At 34.2% G+C, this 27857-nt stretch overlaps 1 protein-coding gene across 3 annotated transcripts in view; it reads right to left on the bottom strand.

Moving 5' to 3' along the window:
- Positions 1–27857, bottom strand: part of LOC110856380 (neuroligin-2) — a 257446-nt gene that overhangs the window by 22153 nt on the left and 207436 nt on the right. For all 3 annotated transcript variants that reach the window (XM_035856892.1, XM_035856893.1, XM_022104865.2), the window contains 3 exons: positions 19413–19559; positions 15789–15989; positions 7654–7979 (listed from right to left, as the gene is read on the bottom strand). In XM_035856892.1, the coding sequence (XP_035712785.1) occupies positions 7654–7979; positions 15789–15989; positions 19413–19559 (674 nt within the window). The remainder of the gene's footprint in view (positions 1–7653; positions 7980–15788; positions 15990–19412; positions 19560–27857) is intronic.

The raw sequence follows: 27857 nt of genomic DNA, 5'->3' as shown, positions 1-27857 counted from the left end.
CAAGAAGAAACAGAGCATTGAAGAGTTGAAAAAGGCAATAACCTGCCATGGGTGTGGGAAAAAGGGCCACTGGAAAAGGGAATGCAGGAGTAATCCACAAAATCAGAGCAATAAACCTTCAGATAATCCCGCACAAGCCAATAGAAGCCCTGGGAAAGCGTTCATGCTAAATGCAATACAAACCCCCATGCAAGCACCCGTGACTGAACAAGTGTGGCTAAGCGATTCTGGAGCTAACCAGCATGTCTGTGGAGATAAGGCATGGTTTACAAGATATGAAGAGTTTGACACTCCCAAGTCAGTCTTCCTAACGGACAAAAGGGCTACACAAGCACTAGGAAAAGGGACAGTGACACTTGACGCTTACATCAACGGCATATGGGAGGAATGTACCATAGATAACGTGTTGTACATACAAGGGGCTGTCAACCTTTTTTCTGAGGGATCAATGGCTAAGAAAGGGTACTCCATCGTCCGTGACAAGAATGGAGCAACATTTTATCAGGATGGACGGTTTAAGGGGCCAATTGCCGAGTTCAAAAATGATATGTATGTCATGAAGTTTCGTCCCACTTCACAAATTATTGCTGCATACATGCATCCCGTGACTAATGCTAAACTATGGCATCAACGCTTGACACACATTAATATGAACTATGTGGTGGACTCCATCAAGAAAGACGCAGTTCGTGGAATTGACCTGGAGGCCGTGTCACATAAAATTATGTGTGAAGACTGTGAGATTGGGAAGCAATCTCGAAAGCCATTTCCAGCCGCAACAAGAAATGCAACGATAAAACCAGGAGAAATGGTCCATATGGACTTAGCCGGAAAAATGCCTGTTGCATCCCTGGGAGGAGCTCAATATTTCTTACTCTTGAAAGACGATGCTACTGGCTTCCGCACTGTATATTTTCTCAAGAGCAAAGACGAAGCCAAGGATTGTATCAAATGCTACATTGAATTTATGGAAAATCAAACAGGAAGAAAGGTCAAGATATGCCGTTCAGACAATGGTGGAGAATTCTGTAATTCTACTTTGGCATCATACTTCAGAGACCGGGGAATAATTCATGAAACAACCGTCAGCTACAATCCAGAAATGAATGGGAGGTCCGAACGTGAAATAAGAACTTTAAAAGACTGTGCTCAAACTATTCTGCTGGCGGCTAAATTACCCGAATCTTTATGGGCTGAAGCCGTTGCCACCACCGTCTACGTCCACAACCGAATACTGGACAAGCAAAGTCCAAATATAACCGCATTTGAAGCAATATTTGGCAAGAAACCTTCACTCCGTCATTTGAGAGTCTTTGGTAGCGTAGCATTTGAACATATACCAGCCCAGAAAAGGACGGTCTGGGGAGCAAAGGGAGAGCGACTTATCCTGTGTGGGTACGCATCAGAGAGCAAGAAATATCGTCTTTACGACCCTGAGTCCGGACAAGTGGTTGAGGCAAGAAATGTATCTTTCCACGAAGAAGCTTTTGAACCGACAGTAATGATACATGGCGAAGAAGAAAGAGATGAACCTGATGAATCCAAATCTGAAAAAGATGATGCAAAAGATGATGCACAAGATGATGCACAAGATGATGCAGAATGGACGGACGAGGAGAAATACGATCCCGAGGACCCACAGCCTGATCAAGTTGACCCACAGCCAGTACAACCTGACAACGAGAAAATGGGTGACGAATTAGAAGTCCAAGTTAAAACTGAAAAAGGAGACTACACGGCTCGCATTCCATCGCAAGGGACGACACGTGTTGTCTTGCCTGAAACAAGTAAAAAATCAGGAACCACTCGCAATTTAAGAGACAGAGCTAAAATTAAGAAACCAGATAGATATCAAGCTCATGCCATTTATGCAGACAAAGAACCTTCAACTTATAAAGAAGCCGTTGAGTCTAAAGAGAAGGAAGAATGGATAAAGGCAATGCAAGATGAGATTGAAGGTCATAAGAAAAATGGGACTTGGAAATACGTGAAGAGGCCAGCCAATGCAAGATTGCTTGACAGTAAATGGGTATACAAACTTAAACGTAAAATGGATGGAACAATTGATCGATTTAAAGCCCGGCTTGTCATACGAGGGCATAGACAGAAAGAAGGCGTCGACTATTTTGAGACATTCTCCGCCGTATCTCGGTACGAGTCCATAAGACTTCTACTAAGTATAGCTGCAGCAAAGAAAATGCATATCGCACAGCTGGATGTCCAGACAGCCTATCTCTACGGGATTCTAAAGGAGACCATATACATGTCACAACCTTTTTACATCCGTAACCTGCTTGAAAAGTACAATATGCTGGAGTGCAACATGACGAATGTGCCGATGCAACCTCATGCAGGAGAACTCGTCCCAGCCGCAACAATAAACGAGACCCTTCCGTATCGACAGCTCGTTGGATCATTAATTTACCTAGCCAAGTGCACACGCCCTGACATCTCATATGCAGTGTCCCGCCTGTCTCAGTTTATGCACGCATACGACGAAACTCACTGGAAAGCTGCAAAGCAAGTCCTCCGCTATTTAAAAGGCACCGAGGAACTCGGAATCAAATACAAACCGTGTGAGGATATGATTCTCAGGGGATATACAGATGCAGATTATGCTTCCGACAAGATGGATAGAAAATCTACAACAGGTTTTGTCTTCATGCTAAATGACAGCGTTATTTCATGGTCAAGCCAAAAGCAACCCATTGTCTCAATGTCATCAATGGAAAGTGAATATATATCTCTCGCTTCTGGAGCGCGTGAAGCCGTTTGGTTACGACGATTTCTAGAAGAATTAGGATTCCCACAAGAGTCCCCAACAATAATTCATGTTGACAACCAGAGTGCAATAAAATTGGTCAAAAATCCAGAGATGCACTCAAGATCCAAGCACATCGATGTCCGGTACCACTACACAAGAGAGCTAGTTAGTACAGGACAGTTGGCAATTGAATATGTACATACCGGTGAACAAATTGCAGATGGATTAACTAAGCCACTACTGAAGACCCAGCATTTCAAGATGAGACACGATCTCAGTATGGAAAGAAATGAGACAAAGGAGAGCAAGGACAACCCAACTAAAGTAAAGAGAGGTCCCCTCCAAGCCAACTTCTCACTGATGAGCCTTCTCACCATCCTTCTTATGTTTATTACGCAAGCTTGTGGGGTGACACATCAGAATGCGATCCCTTTACTATGGAAAAAGAGTCCAATCCCAGTTACAACGGGATATAACCAAGTCCACTTGCTCGTCAAATTCATGAACCCGTGCGAAATTTTAACACAGGATCTACTCCATAAGGATTTAAGTGCCTATGCAACCGAGAAATGTAACAAAATATACGACGAAATGTTCCTGGATGAGCTAGAAAAAATGTGCCCTAAAAGAAAATTCTCCGATCATATTAATTCGCGACATACCAGAGAGATTGGACGAAGAGTGAAGAGAGTCCTCTAATTACTTGCAGTTGGAGTAATAATTGGTGTGACTGTCCTTGTAGCCGGCTTATCAGTTGGTGGAGCAATCAATTCGTTTGTTCAAACTGGAAGAATCTCTGCTTTGCAAGGAACAGTAGCGGAACAAAGAGAGATGCTGGATGAATTGGAACGTCGCGTGGAAATATCGGAAAGAGAGATTGAGAAGCTTAAGGTTAGCCTAAATGCTACACTAGAACAGCTTCAGCTACATCAGCTTGATCACGACGAACTCAAGGGAAAATCCATTGACACCAATTTCGCAATTGCCTACCTTACCAGTCGCCTCATGATAGGTAGAGAAATAATTAGAGAAGCAACAAGACAGTGGCGGCGAGGAAAAGTTTACGCACCACTAATGGATTTCTTTAATTTCACGTTACCCTGTGGTGATGCTTGCCCAGTCAGCTTCGCACAATCTCAAAAGTGCGAAATATCAGATGACAGAACCAAGCTGTATGTGGACTTCACAGCAACTGAAATTAACAAAGATTTGCAACTCATCGAGCCAGACTCCTTCGATCTCAAAGTTGAAAGGAAGAATGAAACCTGCGTTCTAAAGTACAAGGGACCCCATAATGCCATCCTTTCTACGAAAGATGACTGCGTATACTCCATCAATGTTAAGGAGCCTACAACCCCCGACCTAATTGTTTCGCCCACTCGAGGATGCACGCAAACAGCGAAAACAAAGAACTCCAATCACTTTGACATAGACCACTGTTATGACAAGAACCTTGCTGAACCATGGGATTTTGTACAAATCAAACTACACCACGGACAATATCATATCTACTGCCCTGGGTCCAATATTACCATTGAGAGGAAGCTGCAACAATGCCCTGCTAGCGTGTTCATCCTTCCAATGAATGCTAATTTTAAAATAAATGATATTGAATTTTCAGGAACTGAATCCAGCCTTGTTCACCAAGAGGTAGTCGACCCACTATTCACGATGAAAGCCAACTGGCACTTGCAGCCTAGTTTCAACTGGACCAGTCTGATGATCAATGGTTCCACTGACGAAGGAGGGTCAATCCACTACCACACAAGCAATGAACCAGCCTGGTCAACAATGGAATGGATCTTAACCCTTTGCATACTAATAATAGTTGCTCAAGCCACTCTTTGTGTTTTCCTTTTTCTGAAAAGCCGGCCAAATGTAATTTCGGTTAGGGCAAATCCAGTGGAAACTGCCGATATTGAACTTTAAAAATTGAGGGAGGATGTTAAAATATGCATGTTAACAAAGTTTTCCATATTTATCAATTTTTAAGTTTGTCGACTTTTATGAGGGCTGAGCATTTTCCAACCTTTTTCCCAGGACAAGGGATTAAAAGGGTCCTTTTGTTTTTATGCCTCACTAGAAGGGACACTTCGTTTGAGCATAACTCTGCGTAGTTTGTATGGTCACTTCTAACCACATATTATTACATATGTATGAATGTCTCCTATGTACTGTCAAAACCTTAAAACCAAGTTGTTTAATAAAAATCACCATCAGTCTAAAAATATCTTCCAGCGAGATCATTTTTACTTTCATAAAATAGATATTTTAAAAAGTTATCATAATAAGAATTAATTTTCTAATGAGTTTAACGCCATTTTACAAAAAATTTCTAATGAGTTTGACGCCATTTTACAAAACATTAGTAGCTTTAGCCTTTAGAAAGGAATAGATGTCTCGATTGTCAATTTGTTAACAACAGAATAATTCTTTAAAAAAAATCAAAAATCAAAATTTTAATTATGACAGAATTCGTGCAGTCATTGGTAATTTCATAAAATCTGTGCGTTTTGTAAAATAATTTTGCAAACTTGTACAAAATAAAGAGACGCCCGTGATGTTACAAAAATCTGCGCCATGTTACAAAAATCTATGAGCAAATTTTCCTAAAGAATATTTGTGAAATTTTGTAAAAGTTTGTAAGTTTAATGGATTTACGGATTTTACAATGTTACCAAGGACTGCGTGAATTGCCTCGGTGTATTGCAGTCATTTGATGTTATCGCTTCTTAAACATTAAGCATTACCAAAAATTAGAATACTCCCATTTCATATGAAACACTGAATTTCTCAAAAATTCAGACGCTTGAAATTATAAATATTTTCAAAATCACGCAGTTTGTTTCACTGTCTTATTGAATTGAATTTTATGCAAACTGTGAAAGTTTGATACCAGTGTTAAAAAAAGTTAAAAATTAACAAAAAACACTTATTACAGGTGACATGTTGTTGTTGAACAATGGTAAATATCTTAAAGTTTAATATGCTTACCATCTTCACATTATTTTCTTCGGTTTGATCTTTTTAGAAAATTATTAAACTCTCAGCAAATTATGAAAGTAAAACTTCAAATGCATTTAATTAAGTATAAATTTCGCTTCAGAAAATTATAAACTTATTTTTTTATAATATTTTCCAAATTTGTCTACGTTATTAAATTATATGCAAAAAAATCAAACCTTTCGCCAATTCAAAACTGTATAAATTGTTTGATATCGTTTTTGAAAAAAAATACAGAATTAATGGTAAAAAACTTTGATAGATTGGAATCGTTGACATCGATAAGTGTCACTGATAAGTACATTCTTGAATAAATATCACAAATCTTAATGTGGTTATTACTAATGTTTCCTTAATTTCTCATCAATTCACTGGAAATTTTGGTAATTGAACGCCAATTGAATCTATACTAACAATAATTTTAAGAAATTACAATTTTACCATTTTGTCACAACGGTTACAAACTTTGAATTTTTTATCCGTGTTCTAGTTTTTCCTGCAGTGAGAAAGGTTTGAAAAAAAATTGTTTGACAAAAAAATTGATAAAAAAATTTATTCAATTGGCAATCTGATCTTTTTTGAAAATTATTTATCAAACTTGTTCTTCAATCGAATTAAATTAAGTAGAAATTTTGCTTGGTGAATATTTCTGAAATCACATAATTCCTATCGATATTGCAAATTTTTTTCAAACCTTTCTCATTGCAGAAAAAATTCAAACGTGATGTTAGTCAAAGTTTGAAACCGTTGTGAAGAATAGTAAAATTATGATTTCGTTAGACTTATTATAGATTCGTATTCCAGTGAATTACCTTTATAATAAATATATAAATACGGCAAAAATCAGTAACTCATGCTCGCAATCAAACTTCCAAAAAATTAAAAAATTTCATATTACAAAAAATGTGATATCAGTTAAAGTTTGATACCGTTTTGAAACATTGTAAAACCAACAATTGGATAGAACTTCGTGTAGATTTCGTTTTCCGACACCGACTTGAATAAATATCGTAAATAGATTTTTTTAATTTTTTTACTAGTATTTATCTCTTTAGTAATTGATTTAACCCCCAGGAAATTCTTTAACTTTGAACTTTAGATATTTATTATCCGAAAAAATTATGATTATAAATTTTTTAGGAATCGTGATACCCACAACGATTAAAATTTACATTTCAATAAAAAATTCCAAACCTTTCTCATTCGAAAAAAATAGACAAAGTTTGACACCGATTTGGAAATTGTAAAATGAAATAATTAAAACAATCTAAACTCATTACAGATACGATCCCACGAGAAAACAAAATTTTACATTAAGACAATTTCATACAGTCCTTTGTAACTTTGCAAAATCCGTAAATTCTGTAAACTTACAAACTTTTGGACAATTTTACAAATAAATATTTCCAAGGAAATTGACTTGCAAATTTTTGTAAACTTTCTCAGAAACAGAGTGTTCAAAAAGCTTTTTTGGGGAAAAAATATGTATATGCCTTTTTCCCGCTTGTCAAAAAATTGAAAAACAAAAAATGTCTTATTAGTCAAAGTTTGACGCCCTTTTGAAAAATTGTAAAATGCATAATTCCATAAACCTCGTTACAGATGTACCGTCCAAACTGACATTTTTTAATTATCCAATATAGATAAAAAATTTTGGCAAATTTTAATTTGAGGCAATTCACGCAGGCCTTGGTAACATTATAAAATCCATAAATTCTATAGACTGACTATCTTTTCCGAAGTTTCCAAGCTTTCTAAGATCAAGGAGGTCTTGTAATTTTGTAAAATTAATTTTAATTTCGTAAGTTTGTAAAATTATTTTATAAAATTTACAAATTTTACAAAGTTACTAAACCCTTCATGAATTGTTTCGTTATTTTACTTACCCTAAAATTTGGCTTTATCACGATCCCATCCACACTCGGTCCAAAATCCACGGAGAATTTCGGTAACGAAAATTTGCTAAATTCTGAAAAATGTTTCGTCTTCAAACATTCCAGGACAGGGTCGGACGCGTGGCTGTGGGGACTTGCAGTCGTCGTGGTGGTCGGCACAATTCCCAAATTATGATCTCCACCGAGCAGCGACGAATTATTATTTACTGAGCAATTCAACGCCGCAGCGACACTCTGACCGGCCAAGTAAGGTTCCTGTATCAACGCCCAGGGCGAATGAGACGACCCAGCGATTAAGATTGAGCGGTGAAATAATCCTGTAAGAAAAATAAGGAAAAAATTCAACAACCGTATTTTAAAATTAAAAATCCTGTACAAAATTCAATAACCTTTTTCAAAATAAAAATTGTGTAAAAACATTAAAAAACAATTTTTCAAAATAACAATCCTATAAAAATCCAGCAACCATTTTTAAAATTATGTAGCAAGTTCGTAAAATTTTAAGCTTGACTGATGAAACAATCTTATAAAAAATTTTTAAAAAAATCAACAAACATTTTTCAAAAGTATTTGATAATCCTTTCAAACAAATTCTGCAACCATTTTTTAAAATATTTAATAATCCTTTTAAGCAAATTCTGCAACCAGTTTTCAAAAATATTTGATAATCCTTTTAAACAAATTCTGCAACTCTTTTTCAAAATATTTAATAATCATTTAAAAAAATATAGCCATTATTAAACTATTTAATAATCAAATAAAAAATTAAAAAACCATTTTTCAAAGTATTTAATAATCCTGTAAAGAAATTGAAGAGCCATTTTACAAAATAATAATCCTGTAAAAAAAATCAACAACCATTTTTCAAAAGTATTTGATAATCCTTTCAAACAAATTCTGCAACCATTTTTTAAAATATTTAATAATCCTTTTAAGCAAATTCTGCAACCAGTTTTCAAAAATATTTGATAATCCTTTTAAACAAATTCTGCAACTCTTTTTCAAAATATTTAATAATCATTTAAAAAAATATAGCCATTATTAAACTATTTAATAATCAAATAAAAAATTAAAAAACCATTTTTCAAAGTATTTAATAATCCTGTAAAGAAATTGAAGAGCCATTTTACAAAATAATAATCCTGTAAAAAAAATCAACAACCATTTTTCAAACTTATGTAACAAGTTGGTAAAATTACGCAAGAAATTATTACAAGTCGTCTACATTTTCACTAAAAGAATTTTAAATTAAACGGGACATCTGTCTCTGCTCGGTGGGTAAGTAACCGTCACAAAATAATGGGATTACATAAATACACGAGTGCACTAGTTTTTCTGTCGGAATCAGTCTTATGTAACTGGGCACATGTGTGTCTGAGAACTATTAATAGGTTCCAATCTCACTTAAAAATTAGGTTGAAAATTTTCATATATGTTGCACAAATTTTGTATAAGCACACTAAAAATAAGTTGGTAACAAAATCGTCCCCGTATGAGGCTCTGAGCCTCTCCGAAATTCAGGTTTGAATTGGAAATTGAAATCGAAAATCTCAATTTCCCTAAAAAATGCAAAATTCTTCAATTAGATATCGTAAAACGTGTACTTTAATCGCTTCGATTGCAACCTCATTTCGCACCCAGTGGCTTTATCTAAATTTGTTTGATTCAAAGCGAGATTTAAACAAAATTCATATTTGGCTAGGAGCATTCCCAAAAAAAACGGCAAATTTTCCAATTTCGAAATTATGCAGATGTGGTGAAAGTGGAAACATTAATTTTATCACCGGATTGTAATCACGCAACTGTTGTTAATCATCTAAACAACCAAATAAATCCAAACAACAATGAAACATCGAAAAGTATCACTAATTTTTGGGAGATTCAAAATTCTTACCACATTTTAACCAATTCTTAACTAAAAAGTGACGAATATAAATTTCCCGGAAATTATTGTTACCACCACTCGGTGGTATTTAGTGAAGTGATTACATCGGCGGTGACGATTTTGTTACCAACTTCAATTCAGAAATATTAAACTTCCACCCTGATTCCTCGGGCCACCCGAAGTTTCCCAGTTTTCTCATTTTCTATGGAATTCCTGTTGTATAATGTTACATAAAATTCTGCAACTTTTCCCAACAAAAGAAACTGGACCAATTTTTAATCCGTCGTCCAAACAAAAAGTCACTCGCATCAACAATGTTGCTCCTCAAACAATGTCGGAAACGTTTAAAGTTTGGAAAATTATGCAACGCGACGCTTTTTTTGGGGCAGGAGAAAGTTTTTGTTCCTACAAAATATTTAGGTTTTTTGGTTTCCGTTCAGTTAAAGGAGAATCTCCTACACACTTTTTTTGCGACATTGTCTTGCTGTTAGTGCATGTGTTTTACGCTGCCAATTCATGTTTTCTCCACACCATTCTCCATCTTTGTCTATTAGAAAATAAGAAAACTTTCCCCATTGAATTTCTGATTTGGCACTTCACTCACTCACTTACATACACATGGCAGGGTGGCACTCTAAAAAACGGTGGGGAGCAAGTGTCGTCACCGTGTCGTGACGAGTGAAAGTGTTAAATTAGTAAAGAAAAATGTAGTGCATTGTAAGAAGACTAGAAAACTTGAAAAGTTGTAAATTTCGGTAGCTACATTAGCGCATTGGTAAAAAAATTTTTGCTGGTAGAAATCTGCCGGTAAAAAAATAGTGGTAAAAACTTTACTTGTATTTGAGTTAACCGGCAGAAAATTGTATTGGTAAAAATGGTAATAAAAAATTTCTGATAAAAAGTTTATTGGTAAAAATTTACCGGTAAGCGGTATTTACTGGTAAAAAATTTATTAGAAAAAAATTATTGGTAAAAAAATACTTTTAAAACATTCTTGTAAAAATTATTACCGCTAAAAAATTTACTGGTAAAAAATTACTACAAAAAGATTACTGGCAAAAAATTACTACAAAAAGATTACTGGAAAAAATATAACCCTTGTTAACAAAAATTGCCCATTTCCAACCAAAACTTCATTCAATTTCACCATGAAAAAATATAACCATCTCAGCAACTACGACCCAATTTGGTAGCAATCTACCAAAAAATCTCTAAGCGTGCACCCCAGATCGTATCAGGCTGACTTTCTCTCTCTTTCTTTCAACATTGTCCTGAAACAATTTCACTTTCACTCCAGCAAACTTTCCCCCTTTCCCACTTTACTTTTACTCGATTTGCGGACATTCAATTGCACACTTGATACACATTGAGACAAGAGGTCCACACCAGTCGGCGTCAGTGGCGGCGGAAGTGGGGGGACGTTTGCCCCCCTGAAATTCAGAAAAATCCTATCTTCCCCATTTTAACCTCTTAACGACAAAGTACACGAATTTGTATACTGCACAAATTACCATGACACCCAAATGTCTTTAAAAAAGCATTTAATCCGTATTTCGTGGAAAATTCGATGGTGTAAAGTGTTTTTTTTCGATATTTTTCTCTCCAAATTTTGGAATTTTCTCCATACCGAACAATGTTAAAAAGCTAATTTTTCCTGTTTTTGTAAAAAAAACTTAAAAATTGGAAACTGGTAACAGAGTTTAATTTGTTGATATCAGCTGTAATTCTGAAATTTACATCGTATCAAAGGGAAATTTTATTTAAAACTCAGTAGTACGAAAGAGGTTAATAAGCTGCTTCTATCTCACAATTCTTATGTCCCCATGTGCCCCACTAACTTCCGCCGCCACTGGCTCGGCCGCCTGAAAAGCGAGTCTGGGTTTTGCTTGGTCTTGTCGGGTGTGACTTGACTACAGTAAAGTTCGTGATGGTGGTCATCACACTGGTGAAAGTTGAGCGAGACTCGTGTTTTTTCACCCATTTATTATTTAAACGGGAGAGAAAGGATTTCGTCGTAGTGGATTAAATCAAATTAAATCCATGTTCGTAGCTGGCCACTTTTGGGGGGAAAGTTTTTAGAATTTTGTAAATGGCGCCAATTTTGAAAGGGTACAATGTTAAGTCTCAAATCCAATGAAGAATGATATTTTAACACATTTTGTACTATAAAAAAAATTATAAATTGATAATTAAGTTGTTGCTATGACGCCAATTTTTAAAGTTTTCGAATTTTAGTGGCTGATTGTAATTTGAGATTTATTCGAGGTTGATATTATTTTATATTTTATTAAAAATTCTAACTCGATAGTTAAGTTTTTCATAAAGTTTGCAGGTACTTTGAAATTCATAAAATTAGAAAATTTACTAACCTGTTTCTAAATCCCTGCTAATTATTCACATAACAGAAAGTTTCTCAAATTTTGTAAATTGATGGCGTCAATTTTAGAAGTTGTCGAATTTTAATTGTACTTGTAACCTAAGATACTGGTGAAGCGATATTAATGATAATGTAAAAAAAAGTTCTAAATAGAAGATAATCATTTTGCATAAAATTGAAATTAGTTTGAAATTCATAAATTTCAAAAATTTACTAAACTGTTTCCAGATCTCTCATGGAATAATATACTATATTCTACTATTACCCCTATTAATTATTCACCAATAAAAATTTTAAGATTTTGTACAGTGACGGCGCCAATTATAAAAGTTGGCGGATTGTAATTTTTCAAATATAATTTGAGATTTCTCGAACTTAGCGTATTTATTCCGAACATAATGATTCGAAAATTCTAAATTGAAAATAAACATTCTGCAAAAAAATGTGAGAAAATTATAATATTTAAACACGCTAAATTCCTGCCTAAAAGTTTCTAAACTTTTTCCTCCTTCTTTTCCCGTTGATTAAATGTCCCTCTTTTTCGCCTCATACTACTTTTTCCTTATCAATATGCTCATAAAAATTATTGCTTTAAAATTAATAAAATTTCTAAAATTACCAAACTCTCTCTCTAATCCTAATTATTCACGTAAACGAAAGTTTATCAGATTTTGTGAAGTGATAGCACCAATTTCTACAGTTGGCGGGTTTTTATTGCAAGTGTTAAGCTTAGGTGCTAAAGCTTTCCTTGAGATAATAACTTTAATGTGGGAAAATTCTGTCTTGTGCATACATTTTTCAAAATTCAAAAATTTCCCAAAAAAATTCCGTTTTTCTTAGGTGAGGCAAAAGTAACAATGGGTGCCCGCAAAAAAGCGTCACCATGGTTACGGCGAAGCCTAGGTATGCTTTCGTATACACCCTTTGAAACTGTCAGCGAGGCTAGAGCCTAAACGGTTAATCCTACGCAAATGGCGTAAAGAGCAATCGTGCAGAGGAGAATTAGGAGATGTGGTTTTTCAATATGCCCGATAGAAAAGTTTTATTCTTCGCTCTCAAATTTGGATTTGAAACTTTACAATCAAAATTTGAGACACTTCTGTCAAAGGACTATATGCATAAAACCTGATTTGATCATGCAGAAATCGGTTGTGCGTCATTTAAAACAAATCCGACTGAGATCGGTCCAAAACTGAAAAAGTTTTGATGGAAGCATCTGAAACCATTCATGTTGCTAACCAAAAATTACAATATTCCTAGTTGGTTGCTACTAGCTATCAATATAACAATTTTCCAAATACAAGTAGTTGTGTTAGGCAATTTGCCAAATTAATTGGTCAATTGTAATTTCCATTTTTGGCCAATCGCACAAAAAATTACAAATTCTTTTGCAAATTCAAATTTCAATAATTTTATATTTAAGTACTGTATTTAAGTGTATTTAAGTATTTGTCAAATTTACATATTTTAAATTTGAACATCCTATATGCATATATTTTGGATTTAAATGTTTATAAGTTCATTTTGTAATTTATAATCTAATCCAGATTAAATAATCTTCCTCCCTAATCCAGATTGTTCTCGTGAAATAACTAATCCCCGTAAAACCTAATATCTGAAAAATTATTTTCTGCTAAATTAATTTAAAAATTTGGATTATTGATCCTTAATCCGTTTTTAAATTAATCTTGCGACCCTCTGTACATATTTTCAACTAATTTTGTAATGAAAAAGATTCAAGACATTCGGTCTTCAAAAAGTTTAACAATTTTGAGGTGCAATTAATTGTTTGAAAATGTGCATCACCTAAAATTCATGAAATAAAATAATTTTAAAAAAGCTTGCTTAGGCGAGGCGCTGCTAAAAGTGAAAAACAAGGCCTCTGGCATATCTTTTAAATATCTCGTACCTTTATCATTGTAACAGGAGTTGGTGACTTTGCATCACCGCGAGGCCAAACATTTTACGCCAAGCCTCTAGTAATGAAGAATATATTCTCAAGAACCTAACTAATCTGGGTTTACGTCAAAATTATCATTTATCACTTTTTAGTTCGTACTGAAAACTAGTTGTTTTAATATGTAAATAAAATTAGGAAATACCCTCGCGTTGTTATTCGTGCGTCGGCATCTTAATTTTTTGCATAACACCTATTGAAAATTGTGCACATCCATCAAATTTTATTAGCTACCTGAATTACTGGTTAACTATCGAATTTAATTATGAGCTAAATAAATATTATTGATCATATTGGTCCTCTGCATAATAATTTTACAAAATCCACTCAATTTTATAACCCTTTCGAAGCAATAAGTTTGTTTAAGCGTTTATACATATAGATACAATTTTAATTAGCAATAATTGAATATCTTAGCAGAAAGTGTAAGTAATAAACGTCGTGGTATGGTAAACGGTAAAAATGTTTGGCCTTGCGGTGAGACAAAGCCACCAACTCCTGTTACAATGATAAAGGTACGAGATATTTAAAAGATATGCCAGAGGCCTTGTTTTTCACTTTTAGCAGCGCCTCGCCTAAGCAAGCTTTTTTAAAATTATTTTATTAAAACTGGCATACTCGAAGCTGAATAATAAAGCCATACTTTAGTTCGTTCCGTTCTATCGAATTTTTCAATATTAAAAAAATGTGTTTTTAAATATTTTCAACATTTTCCCCTACTCCGTGAATAGAAAAAAATAATATTTGTATACCCATAATAATTATTATTGGCTTAAAATTTATAAAATTATAAAATTTCCAAAACTGTTTCTACTTAATTCCATGCTAATTGCTAATTTAGTAGAAATTTTTAAGATTTTGTAAAGCAATTGTGCCAATTTTAAAAGCTGACGAATTTTAATTGCCAAGATCAATTTAAGATGACTGAGGTCCTAATGTCATAACCTGACATTAGTGACGCCAATTTAAGAAAAATTGAAAGTTGAAAATGCCCATTTCGCATAAATTTTATAAAATTAAATTGAAAAATAAAACTGGTAAATTCCTGTCTTTTTTCTCCTTATACTTTCTCCGATCTTTTGTAAAGATTTTGCAAAGCAATTGTGCCAATTTTAATAGCTGACGAGTTTTAATTGCCAAGATCAATTTTAAATGTCGATGTTTCCATGTAATGACATTAATGACGCTAATGGAAGAAAATTCTGAATTGAAAATAACCATTTTGCATAAAATTTACAAAATTAAATCATTAAAAAATATTAAATTCATGCGTAACAAAGTTTCAAAATTTTCCCCCCATTCAATAGAACAAAATAGCGCAAAATAGCCTATACCCATAAAAACTATTACTTAAAAATTCATAAAATTACAAAATTTACAAAAGTGTTTCTAAATTGTTCACGTTAAAGAAAGTTTTTCAGATTGGGTAAAGTAATGACGCCAATTTTAAAAATTGAAGAATTTTATTTGCTAATGCTAAGATAAATTTTAGATTTGTACTATACAAATTAATTATATCGAGTCAAAGTATTGATATTAATTAATGACGCTAATGTAACAAAAATTTTAAATTGAAAATAAACATTCTACACATAATTCCATTAATAAAAACTGTTAAAAAACCTTCAAAATTTTGAAAATATTCTCCCCCTACTTTCTCCGATTTAATAAATGTCCCCCTTTTTTCTCCTCGTCATACTTTCAATAGAAAAAATAATAACATACCCATAAAAATTATTATTGCTTTCTCCCCCCATTATAATTTCCGCCCGTTATTTAACTACTTTCTCGGGCATCTCCTTCATGATTAGATTATGGTCCATTTCTCCCCGGTTTTTGAGCTCATCGCTTTGTTCATTGCCTAATCTGAGAATAGAAGAATATGTACAAAATGTAACGGTTATTACCCGGCGTGACGGTGGGTGAAGACATAAGGAAATTTATACAAGCTGCTCCCGCCTCGTAGCCCATTAGCGTTACGGAATCCGGATCTCCGCCGAAATTTCGGATATTTTCCTTTATCCAGTGAAGAGCAGCGATCTGATCCATCAGGCCGTAGTTGGCCACACGAGGTTTCGAGGATGGAGAGTCGTTCAAATTTAAAAAGCCTGTGAAAGCATAAAACCAAATCCAATATATCCGTTATGGCTCCTACAAATTGGAGTGGAGGGGAATTCGGGTAGTTACTTTGGGTCGTATGTGTCCCTACTATGGGCATCAGTGGGTAGTAATCACCTCGGTATAAGGGGTGTGTGTAAAGGGACAGGGTTCGGGAATTTTGGGAATTTTTTGTATTTTTTTTGGGGGGGGGGAGAGTTTGTCACATTTTTGTTGTCCTTGTAGGTAATTCACGAAGTGTTTCGTAACTTTGTAAAATCCGTAAATTGTATAAAGTTTTACAAGATTTTTCCAATATTTGCGAGGAAAATAAAATTAGGTCACAAATTTGTGTAGATCAAACGCCTCTTTTTAGTTAGAAAAAGTTGGTCATATTATTTTATAAAACGTCAGGATTTTACAAGTTACCAAGGACTGTGTGAATTTAACCATTATATTTTGACGAATTTATACTTACATATTCGAATTTCACTGATTAAGCATTGCTCTCCCTGATATTTTTCTCATTTAAATTGACTTTTGCCAAATTTTCTTACAACCAAGACACAAGTGTTGCAATTTTACGCCAGTTGATTTAAGCTTGTGGTTTTAATTTATCCTTGCCAATCAAAATTTAGATTAAAATAATTCTCTCGTATGTGTAATACAATTTTGTGACACGGAATATTTCTGATTCGGATCACTTTGTGAACTAAATAAACCGATCAAAATTCCTCCCTGACAAACAACCCTGCCGTTCTCTTCGTGTATGAATCCCACTTTCTCCCGTGTCCCACATTTTACTTTCTCCTCCTCCACATTTCCTTCGTTATTCTTCCTCTATTTTATTTGTCCCAGAAACAACTACAAATTGCCCCCAATTTGAAAAATCCTTATCCCTCCTCCACCAATAATATCTCCTTAGCAGGAGCCAAACAACACGAAATATACGATAATATTACTACCAAGAAAGGCTTATGTATGTATGGACTTTCTTTCCCGGTAACAAACAGAGGAAAAAAATCTCTCCACTGAAACGGATATCCTTCCTGCTTTGAGCTCGGATTTATTTTTATTTTTATTTTATATTATTGCCCAACCATATCCGACCAAGGACCAACGACCACCACTACTATTAGGGAAGCAGGAAGAGCATAGATCGGAGGTTTCGGGTAGGTGGTTAGGATTTTGGTGTAAAAATTGTGGTAGAAATTGTGTGAATTGGTTGTAAGAAAACGGATGGATTGTGGTCTCTGGTAAAAATTAGGGATTCTAGTCGCCGGTAAAATTGGTGAATTATGGTCTACAGTAAATTTAAAAAATGGTTATTTTGGTCTCCAGTAAAAATTGTGCACTCTGGTCTCCGGTTCACATTGGGTATTCTGGTCGGCGGTATAATCATGTACCAGCGGTAAATTCTAGTAAAAATTGTACATTAGGAAATGTAAAAATTGTACACTCTGGTCTCTGGTAAAAATTGTACACTCTGGTCTCTGGTAAAAATTGTACACTCTGGTCTCTGGTAAAAATTGTACACTCTGATCTCTGGTAAAAATTGTACACTCTGGTCTCTGGTAAAAATTGTACACTCTGGTCTCTGGTAAAAATTGTACACTCTGGTCTATGGTAAAAATTGTACACTCTGGTCTCTGGTAAAAATTGTACACTCTGATCTCTGGTAAAAATTGTACACTCTGGTCTCTGGTAAAAATTGTACACTCTGGTCTCTGGTAAAAATTGTACACTCTGGTCTATGGTAAAAATTGTACACTCTGGTCTCTGGTAAAAATTGTACACTCTGGTCTCTGGTAAAAATTGTACACTCTGGTCTCTGGTAAAAATTGTACACTCTGGTCTCTGGTAAAAATTGTACACTCTGGTCTCTGGTAAAAATTGTACACTCTGGTCTCTGGTAAAACTTATATCTGGTCTCTTCTCTGGTAGAAATTGCAGTGTAGTAGGACCTTCGGTAAAACTATTTTATTCTGGTCTCCGGTAAAAATAAAGTCCTTCAACCTTCCTAAGAGTTCTGTACTCTTGTTTCCTTTAAAAAAAAGTCATAAATTTCGTACTGCGGAGTCCGACCTATGACCGAGCTGACTTTGGTGCAGTCTGGTTGGACCCCGTTTTGACATGAACGTCGCATGATTACTTCAGTTCAGTGAGTCGACTACATGGCGGAGTGACACGACACGACGCCATCATCCACCGTAAAAGCTCTTCCACTTTCTTTCATGTCCACCCAGGCGGAATGTGATGTCATGTTGTTGGTCTGTCCTTTGTGCACCGGACGAGGCTCAACTTTCACTCCACACACTGGACACAGTTCTCGAGTGAGAACACGCTTAAAAATCCCGGACTAATGCGATCCCTAGGCGATTAGTATTTGGTAAACTTATTGGTATCAACAAAAATGGCAAAACATCGGTAATAAAATTGATAAAAATTAGTAGCAAAAAATTCAAATTGAGAATACAATTGTATAATAAAGAATTAAGAATTGAAAAAAACAGTAAACATGAAATATGATTGGTACCAAAACTTATTGGTAACCACCATAAAAACAAAAATACAAATTGGTAATAAAATTGGTAAAAATATGTACACCTTGGTAAAAAAAAATGGTAACATAAATTCAGAATAAAATTGCATAAAAAACCAATTACGAAATGGTAAAAAATTGGCAAACATAAAATTTAAACTGCTATCAAAATTAGTAACAAAAATTTATAAAATTTTGCGAGCAAAATTAATCGGAAACATTTGCAGTAATACTACTCGTTCAAAATTAATATGCAGTTATTTAAGTCCTCAGATCTGTTAAAAAGTTAAATGGCCTAAGTTTCAGATTGCCATTCACAACTTTTTAGTTTTGCATATTTATTCTATTTTTAAAATGAACATCTGGAAAATATTTATGCATTTTTAAACAAAATTAAATTATGCAAACCAACAATCCACCAGATAACCTTTTAGATTTTTTAGTGCATATTAATTTTGAATGAACCATGAAAGGTGATCCGTTTTCACTAATAACTACCTTGCAAAAAGACTACCGATTGGTAACAAATCTGCCTTAAAATGTTTCACTTTCCTAAATATAAAATACTCTTCACATTAAATTGCCCCTTGATCAAAGTCCCCCCAATTTTTTAGCGTGCCCCACATCCTTCCCTGCTCGTGTGTGTAAACTCTTTTGCATATTCAACCAGGCTCCAGACGAAAGAGCGAGACCAAAGTGCACTGGAGATTTGATATCAAACAAAATAAAATATTTAACTTGACAGAATTTCACTGACTGGTTGAGTGGACATGTACATCGCGACGCAACGTGACGGGACGGGACGTGGACGTGGGAGGAGGAGGAGGGCGAGGGCATGATTTGATCTGTGAATCCTCTAATTTATTTATTTATAGACTCGTTGTTTTATTACCTAAAATGCTGAGGCGGTAGTTAATCGAGACAAAGACAACGTCAGAATATGCCGCCATGACGGTCCCGTCCACCAGATTTCCACTCCCCCAGGCAAACATACCCCCGTGAATGTACACCAGCACGGGCTTCAGCTTCGCGTCCGGACCTGAAAAACCAGAGAGGAATTATTATTAATGGATGAGTAGTTTTTGAGTGAAATTATGTATGTGCGAAACCAAAATCTGGCTGGTTTTTGATATACGTGTCAGAGGATAGTGATGTGTGGGAGGCATTAGTATGTCAGAATTTAGTGGGAATTGCGTAATGAGAGAGGAAATTTACGTGTGGAAATTTACGAAAATCAGTGGAAATGAGATTTTTACTGGATTTCGATATTTGAAAGTTCTTATGGGTTTGTTACATTTCTTGTACCGCAAAGCAAAATGCAAGGTGCAGGAAAGTGCATGAAACTGTAAGATAGTGCGAGAAATACGCGCCCTATAAATTATTTCGGTGGGAAATGGGTTCTTGCGCCGTGCATTTTTTGCGGGTGTAAATACCCGCAAGAAACCACTTTCTTGCCGTTATTTGTTGGGAAGCGGTTATTTTCACGCGAAACAATGGATTCACGTTGTCATTTGTAACTTGTGGATTAAGTGTGAATGGGATTTTTACTGTATTTTGATCTTTGATCAAATTAAATATCTGGATATAACTCTACCTCTTCATCTTTGGAAAATTTAAAGTTTACATGTTTCTAAATAATTTAAATTATGGCGTGGGAATGTTGCACGTGGAATGTTTTAAGAAATTTACTCCTATGAAAGAAATATGTACACATGCAGTTATAAAAATTTCAAAACTTTGAGCCAATTCACGCAGTCTTATATAGTAGCTGCAGTAGATAAAGTTTTGTAAATAAATAAAAATTTAGATTATTTATCAAAATTTTTCAAACTTCGATTTCGAATTGCAAAAACTTAATCGATTTGTGCCACACTTTTACAGCAAATTTGATTTGTTGAAGATTTTTAACATTAAAAACTATTCTCAGATCAATGTCTAGAATCAACGGAATTGATTCACTAATCAAAAATATTTATGACCTGCACACATATTTGCTGATAATTCAATAAAATATAACAAAGTAGATCCGCTGGTAACAATCTACCTCCGGACGGTAACGATAATTCCGCCATAATTCCAAAACAATAATATTGCTCATAAGTAAAAAATGCAATGAGAAATTGCTATATGTATTCCGGTGAGTAACGATTTAATACCAGTTTTTTAAAGAATGTATACCAATTTTCTACGTTAACGGGTAAAAGCACGTCTTTGTTAAAATCTTGATATTTGTACCCAAAAATTCGCAATATTTTTAAAAATTGGTTACGAAATTTCAAAAAAATTCTTACCCTCCAAAAAAAACGAATCTTATACATTTTTTTCGCATATTTCTCCTAAACCTACCTATATACAACTTTCCTATCATAATAAAAAAACAGAACAAAACACCCTATTGATTTTCTCCTCTGCAAAAATATCTGCTAAATTCCAACTAAACGTCAAAACTAATAATAATGCAATTTGCTGCTGCTTTTTTCTCCTTCATCTCGTTATTGTTCCACGTTTGACAGGACCAGACCCTCCGGTCACGTCAAGAACAATTTGAGGAATTCGTCTAATAGGCAAAGCCACTCACCCAGCCAGCCAACCAGCCAGCCTGCCACCAAATGTTCACAATCAGGACAACATGACTACACAAAAAGTGCAATTGTGCAAAGAAACAAGGATTTCTTAGCGAGGAAAGAGAAAGCACCCACCATCACATTCCACTCTCCACCATTTTCCTAATACTGGGATAAAAATAAAGGATAACAGTCGTCGTCTTCGCAGCCTGCACTTTCATTCCGAACCCATTTTTTTGTTGCGTACGATGGAGGAATAGTAATTCGAGAAGAATGAAAGGAGGGGGCTGTGCAGGGGGATTTTGGTAATAATTTTCGGGAACAAAAATTTCCGAGAAGATTCAAAATTGTTACAAGAAAGTTTCTGACAGATAGGTGTCAAATTTAAGTTTCTGGAAATTCTCGTTACCCAATTTCTTGGTTAGGATGGAGGAATAGTGATGAAATAGGGCTGTGCAGAGGGAACAATGGTCAGTGGTGGATTTTGCCACCAAATTTCTACTGACAATGGAGATCTCCAAGCGTATGCGCTCAGTCAGATTTTGTCCAAACTGGTGTCACTCGATCACAAATTTAATTAGTATGCAATTTGCAAAGGACACGATCTCCCAATGGGCACGTTTGGCAGAGATATTTACATCCGAAGAGGAGAAAATACCATTAAAATTTGATAAATTTACACTTTACTGCATGTTTTCTCCTCTTCGGATGCAAATATCTGTCAAACGTGCCCATTGGGAGATCGTGTCCTTTGCAAATTTCATACTAATTAAAGTTGTGATCGATTTACATTAATTTGGTCAAAATATGACTGAACGCATACGCTGGGAGACCTCCACGGTAAGTTGGCAACAAAAATTTCCGGAAGATTCAAAGTGTTACAACACTTTAATAAATTAATAACCTGATGTGTCAATTAACTTTAGTGGAAATTATTGTTATCATTCAATCACAGATCTTTACCGGCTTGGCAGAGCTTCATATTTAGTGAATGAATACACGCGGTGATGATTTTGTTACCAACTTATTTCGAGTATTGTAACCTTTAATAAGCTTAAATTATGCAATTGTCACAGCAGTTCTGTCGCGTATGATGAATTTTCGCAATATCCAACTTCACATTCCCGTAAGAAATTATTACCAGTTTGGTAGCAGATTTGAATTTTGGGAAATAATTTTCATCGTTTTATTGCTAAATTGTTACTTCACTCGGTAACTATTTTATTAACTCTTCGTCGAATGTAATCAAAACTACATGCAATTTTATTATCTTAAACTTTAATTAAACATTTCTGACTACAAAATATTGTATGAATGGCGTCCAACGTTTACAAATTTACAAATATTCATAACTTTTTCGAAGTTTTTTGTATGCATCTTGTGAAACTCAGCAAAGTATTGCAATTCTAGATGAAAAATACAAACCGAGAGAAAATTTCAAAGCAAGTACTTCAAAATTGAATTAAAATTTAAAAAAACTAAATTCTTACTTTTAATTGTACAAGAACTTTAAATAATTAATTATCAAAAAATATATCAACGGCAGGGAAAAACTTTCTATTCAAATTTTCAGCAATCAAAGTCTCTCCGACAAACTTTTTCACAACTTGAATGATGTATACAACCACAAATATTATCAAAATCTGTCATATCTCATTTTAGCTTGGGAAACTATTCAACAAAAACTAACTGCAAAATTTCATATGCTAATAAACTTTCTCCAACAAAATTTGACACTGCGGTGTCAAAGGAAATTAAACAGAGGTCGAAATCGTTAGAAATCTGATATAGTCAGGCAGCTATTGATTTTTCGGTGTTAAAGTTAATACCGCTTTGTACTAAAATTATACCGATCTGTAAAAATTTATTACCGATATCGTACCGATACAAACTTTAATAAGACGGTAGTACTTATCAGTACCAGTTTGGTAGAGTCACATATGAATACAGCTTGGTATTATTTTAATACTGGATTTCTAAGAGCGTAGAATTTTATGTAGGCGCCGTAGATAAATTTGATTATATATTTCTTCAAAATTGAGACGCCGCACTGCCGACGCCGCAGAAAAATCAAAAAAATTTACGCCGCGGAAAAAAATATACGCCGCTAAAAAAGAAAAAGAATTACGCTACCGCAAAATTTTTCGGCGCCGACCTCTGGAGTCAAACACACTTTCTCCTTACGAAACATATCCTTTCATCTCATAAAATTTTTATGACAACAACACTCTCCTCCAAAATATTAAAAGACAGAGTTTTCTCATGTCTAGCTTCTTTATAAATTTGCACATTACAAAATTACATAATAATTACCAAGGGGCGAGCATTACACGAAGAAGACATTTCCTCAACAATCTCCTCCATCATGGTCGTCGTCATATTATCGTAACCAAGCGAAAGGACAGTGTCGGCTTATCTTTGCCTCGTTGTCATCACCCGAGGAAACTTTGTAACAATTTTGTAACGGGCAGGGTGTCGCAGAAACATTTTTATTTTGAAATAGTTGGTCATCTCAAAATTTCTAAATTTTTATAAATGTTTACAAGTATTATGAAAAAAGTGTCTAATGATGTAAATGTTTATTTCTAGGATCAATTAAAAAATCGAGAAAATATTTCCAATTCATTTTTAAATTTGGATTAAATTGAATTTGAAATTATTAACAAACAAACCAAAAATATCTTCAGAATTTGTTATAAATTATTTAATTGATTAATAAAGAAAATAATCGACTTAAAAATCTACCAATTTTTCTTTTGTAGTAATACTTTTTTTGTATGTACATATTTTGTCAACTTTTAATTTATGAATTTCGAATTTATGAATTTTAAATTTACGAAATTCCACTTTATAAAATTTCTAATTTACGAATTCCCACCTTATGAACTTCCAATAACTATTAAAATAAAATATAAAAATCACACAAATTACGAAAACACTAAAAATACCTACACGACAAAATTTTGAAATTTTAACAGCTAATCATATAAAAATACCACAGTTTAAAATATCAGAATTTTTCGAAAAATCTAAATGACAAATTTTTGACATGATTTCTGAAACCCTGGAAAATCACGGACAGTGTCTGCTACTTTCTGCTGGTTCATATTATCTCTCATCTCTTTCTATATCCTTATCTCTCATCTCCTCCTCCTCCTCGGGACACTTGAGGAATCCGAAATTTGTGATGTCTTCCTTACGTAACGAAAAGTCCCTAAATCCCATCGTCCCCGAACCCCGACCGACCTCCGTTCAGTCGTCGAGATGATGATTGGCTTCATACGGGCGACGGAGAAGGAATGTCAAATTTCACGAGACTAAATTATCATACGGAGAAAGCCTCCAGAAAGCCTCGCTTGACAAGTGAGGACACGTTTAAAAGTCGGGGAGTCAATTTTTTTTACCGTTTTCAGGTCTGGTAAAAAAAATTATGGTGGCAAAAATGGGTGGTAAAATGTGATAAAATTGGTAAAAAATATAGGCAAATTGGTAAAAAATTAATCAAATTGGTAAAATTGTCACGTTTAAAAGTCTGATAGCCAATTTTTTAGCGGTAAAAGATGTATGGTAGCAAAATGATCATAAAATCTACTAAAATTGGTTAAACAATATAATCAAATTGTCACTTATCTAAATCTATGTATTCAAATTGGTGGCAAGATATGATGATATTGGTATCAAACTATATTCAAATTGGTAAAATATATGGTCATACTGGTAAAAATTTAGTCAAATCTAATACAAAATTGGTAGATAAATCTAACAAAATTGGTAACAAAATTTAACCTCCTGGTAGCCAAGAACTTGGTTAAACAACACCAACATACTGTACCAAAAAATATCTATTGGTAAAAAAATTCAACACTCGGTCGCAAACAGTTACCAAATTTTTAAGCGTGCCCTAAAAGAAAGTTACGCTTAAAATTATTCCAGATTTCATTCATTCCTCAAGTATTGCTCCCGGCCTCGTGAGCGGAGAGAAAGGACGAAGAAGAAAATGGTAATTGCGACCGAGTGAGGTTGATAGTGAAACTAAATTTCTAGATTTTATCGATCCCCCAAATTTATATACTGCTCCCCTCGTCCATCAAGGGGCCTATTGTAAATATGCAAATTCCCCTTGTAAACTTGGGTCATGAATAATTTTAATTCCAAGATTTCACACTACTCACTGGACTGGACAATTATTAAAATTAGGTACACGTGTCAGAGAAGGGCACACCGTTTTCCTCGTAAAATTTCGTCTTACTGACCCCATAAAATTCGACTGCTCAACTTTATTAATGTAAGACTTGATGATTCATCGTCAAAATCAACACATTTTTAATCATTCCTAGGCTCTGGAAACTTATTTAAAAATTCTGGAAGACAAATTTGTAGAGCAGGTTGTTGCCAATGTTTTTAAATATGCAATCCAAATTTTGACAATTTTTGAAGGTAGTCTCAAGTTTAAAAAGCCTTCAGAAAAATTGGAACTCATCGAAACTGGCTTAAAAAACTCAACGCCATTCTATTAATCAACTTGCTGACTACAAATTTATCGTCCAGAATTTTAAAATAAATTCCCAGAGCCGAGAAATGTTTTGTTTTTGATGATTTAAGTGATGAGTCATCCAGTCCTACGTTGATTATCGTTCCGTCAGTCCGTCAGCACGATAAGTGCATATTCTTAGAAATCCAGTATTAAAATATTACCATTATTATTAAAGTATTCATATATGACTCTACCAAAACAGTGCTGATAAGTGATACCGTGAAGTAATAGCTCAGTATTAAAGTTATACCATATCGGTAGCAAATTTTTACAGACCGGTATAATTTTACTACCAAGCGGTAGTAACTTTAATACCGAGAAATCAATACCCGCCTGATTATACCTGATTTCTCCAAGACTGCATCATTTAAATGTTGGAATATAATTTTTATCAAAAGTGTGTAACAAACAAAAAATTTCCAAGATACCTGGGTGCAAATTTTTAGTTCACAAATTTATCCCAGAAAATGAGAATGTTTTTATTTCTCAAAGTTCCTAATATTTCTGAAACTAAAACAAAAATATAATTTACAGTCGTGGAAAGATTCTAAAAAATAGTTACAGATGTGGAGTCAACAAAGGTTTCAAAGATCATCTAAGAATGTCATTCTTAATACCAATATAAAATTTGGATCTGTTATACTGATGGCTTTTATTAATATTGAGTCAATTTACGAAACTAACTTTGTAAAATGATTTTACAAACGTATATAACATAAAGGGACGCCCTTGATCTGAGTAAGTTTACAAAAATTTGCAAGCTAATTTTCTTTCGAAATATTTTTGAAATTTTTAAGTTTTCAGAATTTGCGGATTTTTTAATGTTATCATGAATTACTTCAGTATAATGCACGCAAATCGTAAAAAATTGTTATAATTCCGTGTTGGTATCAATTATCAATCGTATGTCACCAAATTATTTACCTTATTATCGACACAGACTTTGACATGTACCCTTATCTGACCTCTTCACAAGGTATTTAGTTTTTATGCACAAAAAATTTCTGACGTTTCAGTCTGACAAAATAAAATTCAATTATAATTCGTACCTTGATTTGCTATGGTCAGTAATGCGTTGGCAGGTAATGATTCTACCAAAGTGGTAATAGAATAATGATACTATTTGGTACGAAAATTATTTTAAATATTTACCGCGAAATTAAAATTTATTACCAATTCGTTACAAACTCTACAATATTTACTTATCAATTCTACTTAATTAAAAAATTCGCGTATTTTCCATTTTCGTTTTTAATTTGATTTCTCACTTCCCCCAAAATTATTTCCCATTTTATCTTACCCTCCACAAAACTAGGCCAATATTTAATCTCACTTTCCCCCTTCATACGTACTCAACTTCTAAACAAAATTTGTCTTGTAAAAATCGATTTTTTCAAATTTATTATGCACAAAATCACATCACATCCACTCCTATTCTCACATTTCCTTTTTTTCCCAACCACTCTCACTTTCACTCCGACTACTTTCTCCCCCCGAAAAAAAGTAAAACAAAAATCCACTTTATTTTATTTCATTCCATTTCTTCCCAGAATTTCCAATTCTATTTTTTTCTCTCTCACTCTTCGCTAAAACATAAGTCAAATTCAAATCCCTTCTCATATACGGTGCACAACAGGCTTTTATTTCCATACGAATTTCCATCCTAACGCTAATGTGCAGAAGGGATGGAAATATAAACAAGAAAACCGACTCGGCCGAGATGGCGACCATATTTATCCCCAGAGTCTCAACTTCCTCTCATGAATTCAGCTTTGCACTTTTCTATGTGACATATTTATTTATTTTTCCATTGGCAAGATTTCTTCCGTCGAAAGTAGAGTTGAGTCGGATGGACATTTTTCTAAGCTTGTCCGAACTGAATCAGAATCCTTCGGTTGAAAAATTTTACAAACTGAACTGGACCGAATCCGAATTTTTTGGTTACAAAATATTCATCCGAACCGAATCAGAATCTTTCGGGTGATAAAATATCCAACCGAATCCGAATCTTCGGCTGATAAAATATCCAACCGAATCCGAATCTTCGGCTGATAAAATATCCAACCGAATCCGAATCTTTGGCTGATAAAATATCCAACCGAATCCGAATCTTTGGCTGATAAAATATCCAACCGAATCCGAATCTTCGGCTGATAAAATATCCAACCGAATCCGAATCTTCGGCTGATAAAATATCCAACCGAATCCGAATCTTTCGGCTGATAAAATATCCAACCGA

The sequence above is a fragment of the Folsomia candida genome, unplaced genomic scaffold (assembly GCF_002217175.1).
Source record: "Folsomia candida strain VU population unplaced genomic scaffold, ASM221717v1 Fcan01_Sc015, whole genome shotgun sequence".
In the NCBI taxonomy this organism is placed as follows: Eukaryota; Metazoa; Arthropoda; class Collembola; order Entomobryomorpha; family Isotomidae; genus Folsomia; species Folsomia candida.
The sequence above is the reverse complement of the archived record's forward strand: the minus strand, read 5'-3'. Positions and strand labels throughout refer to the sequence as shown.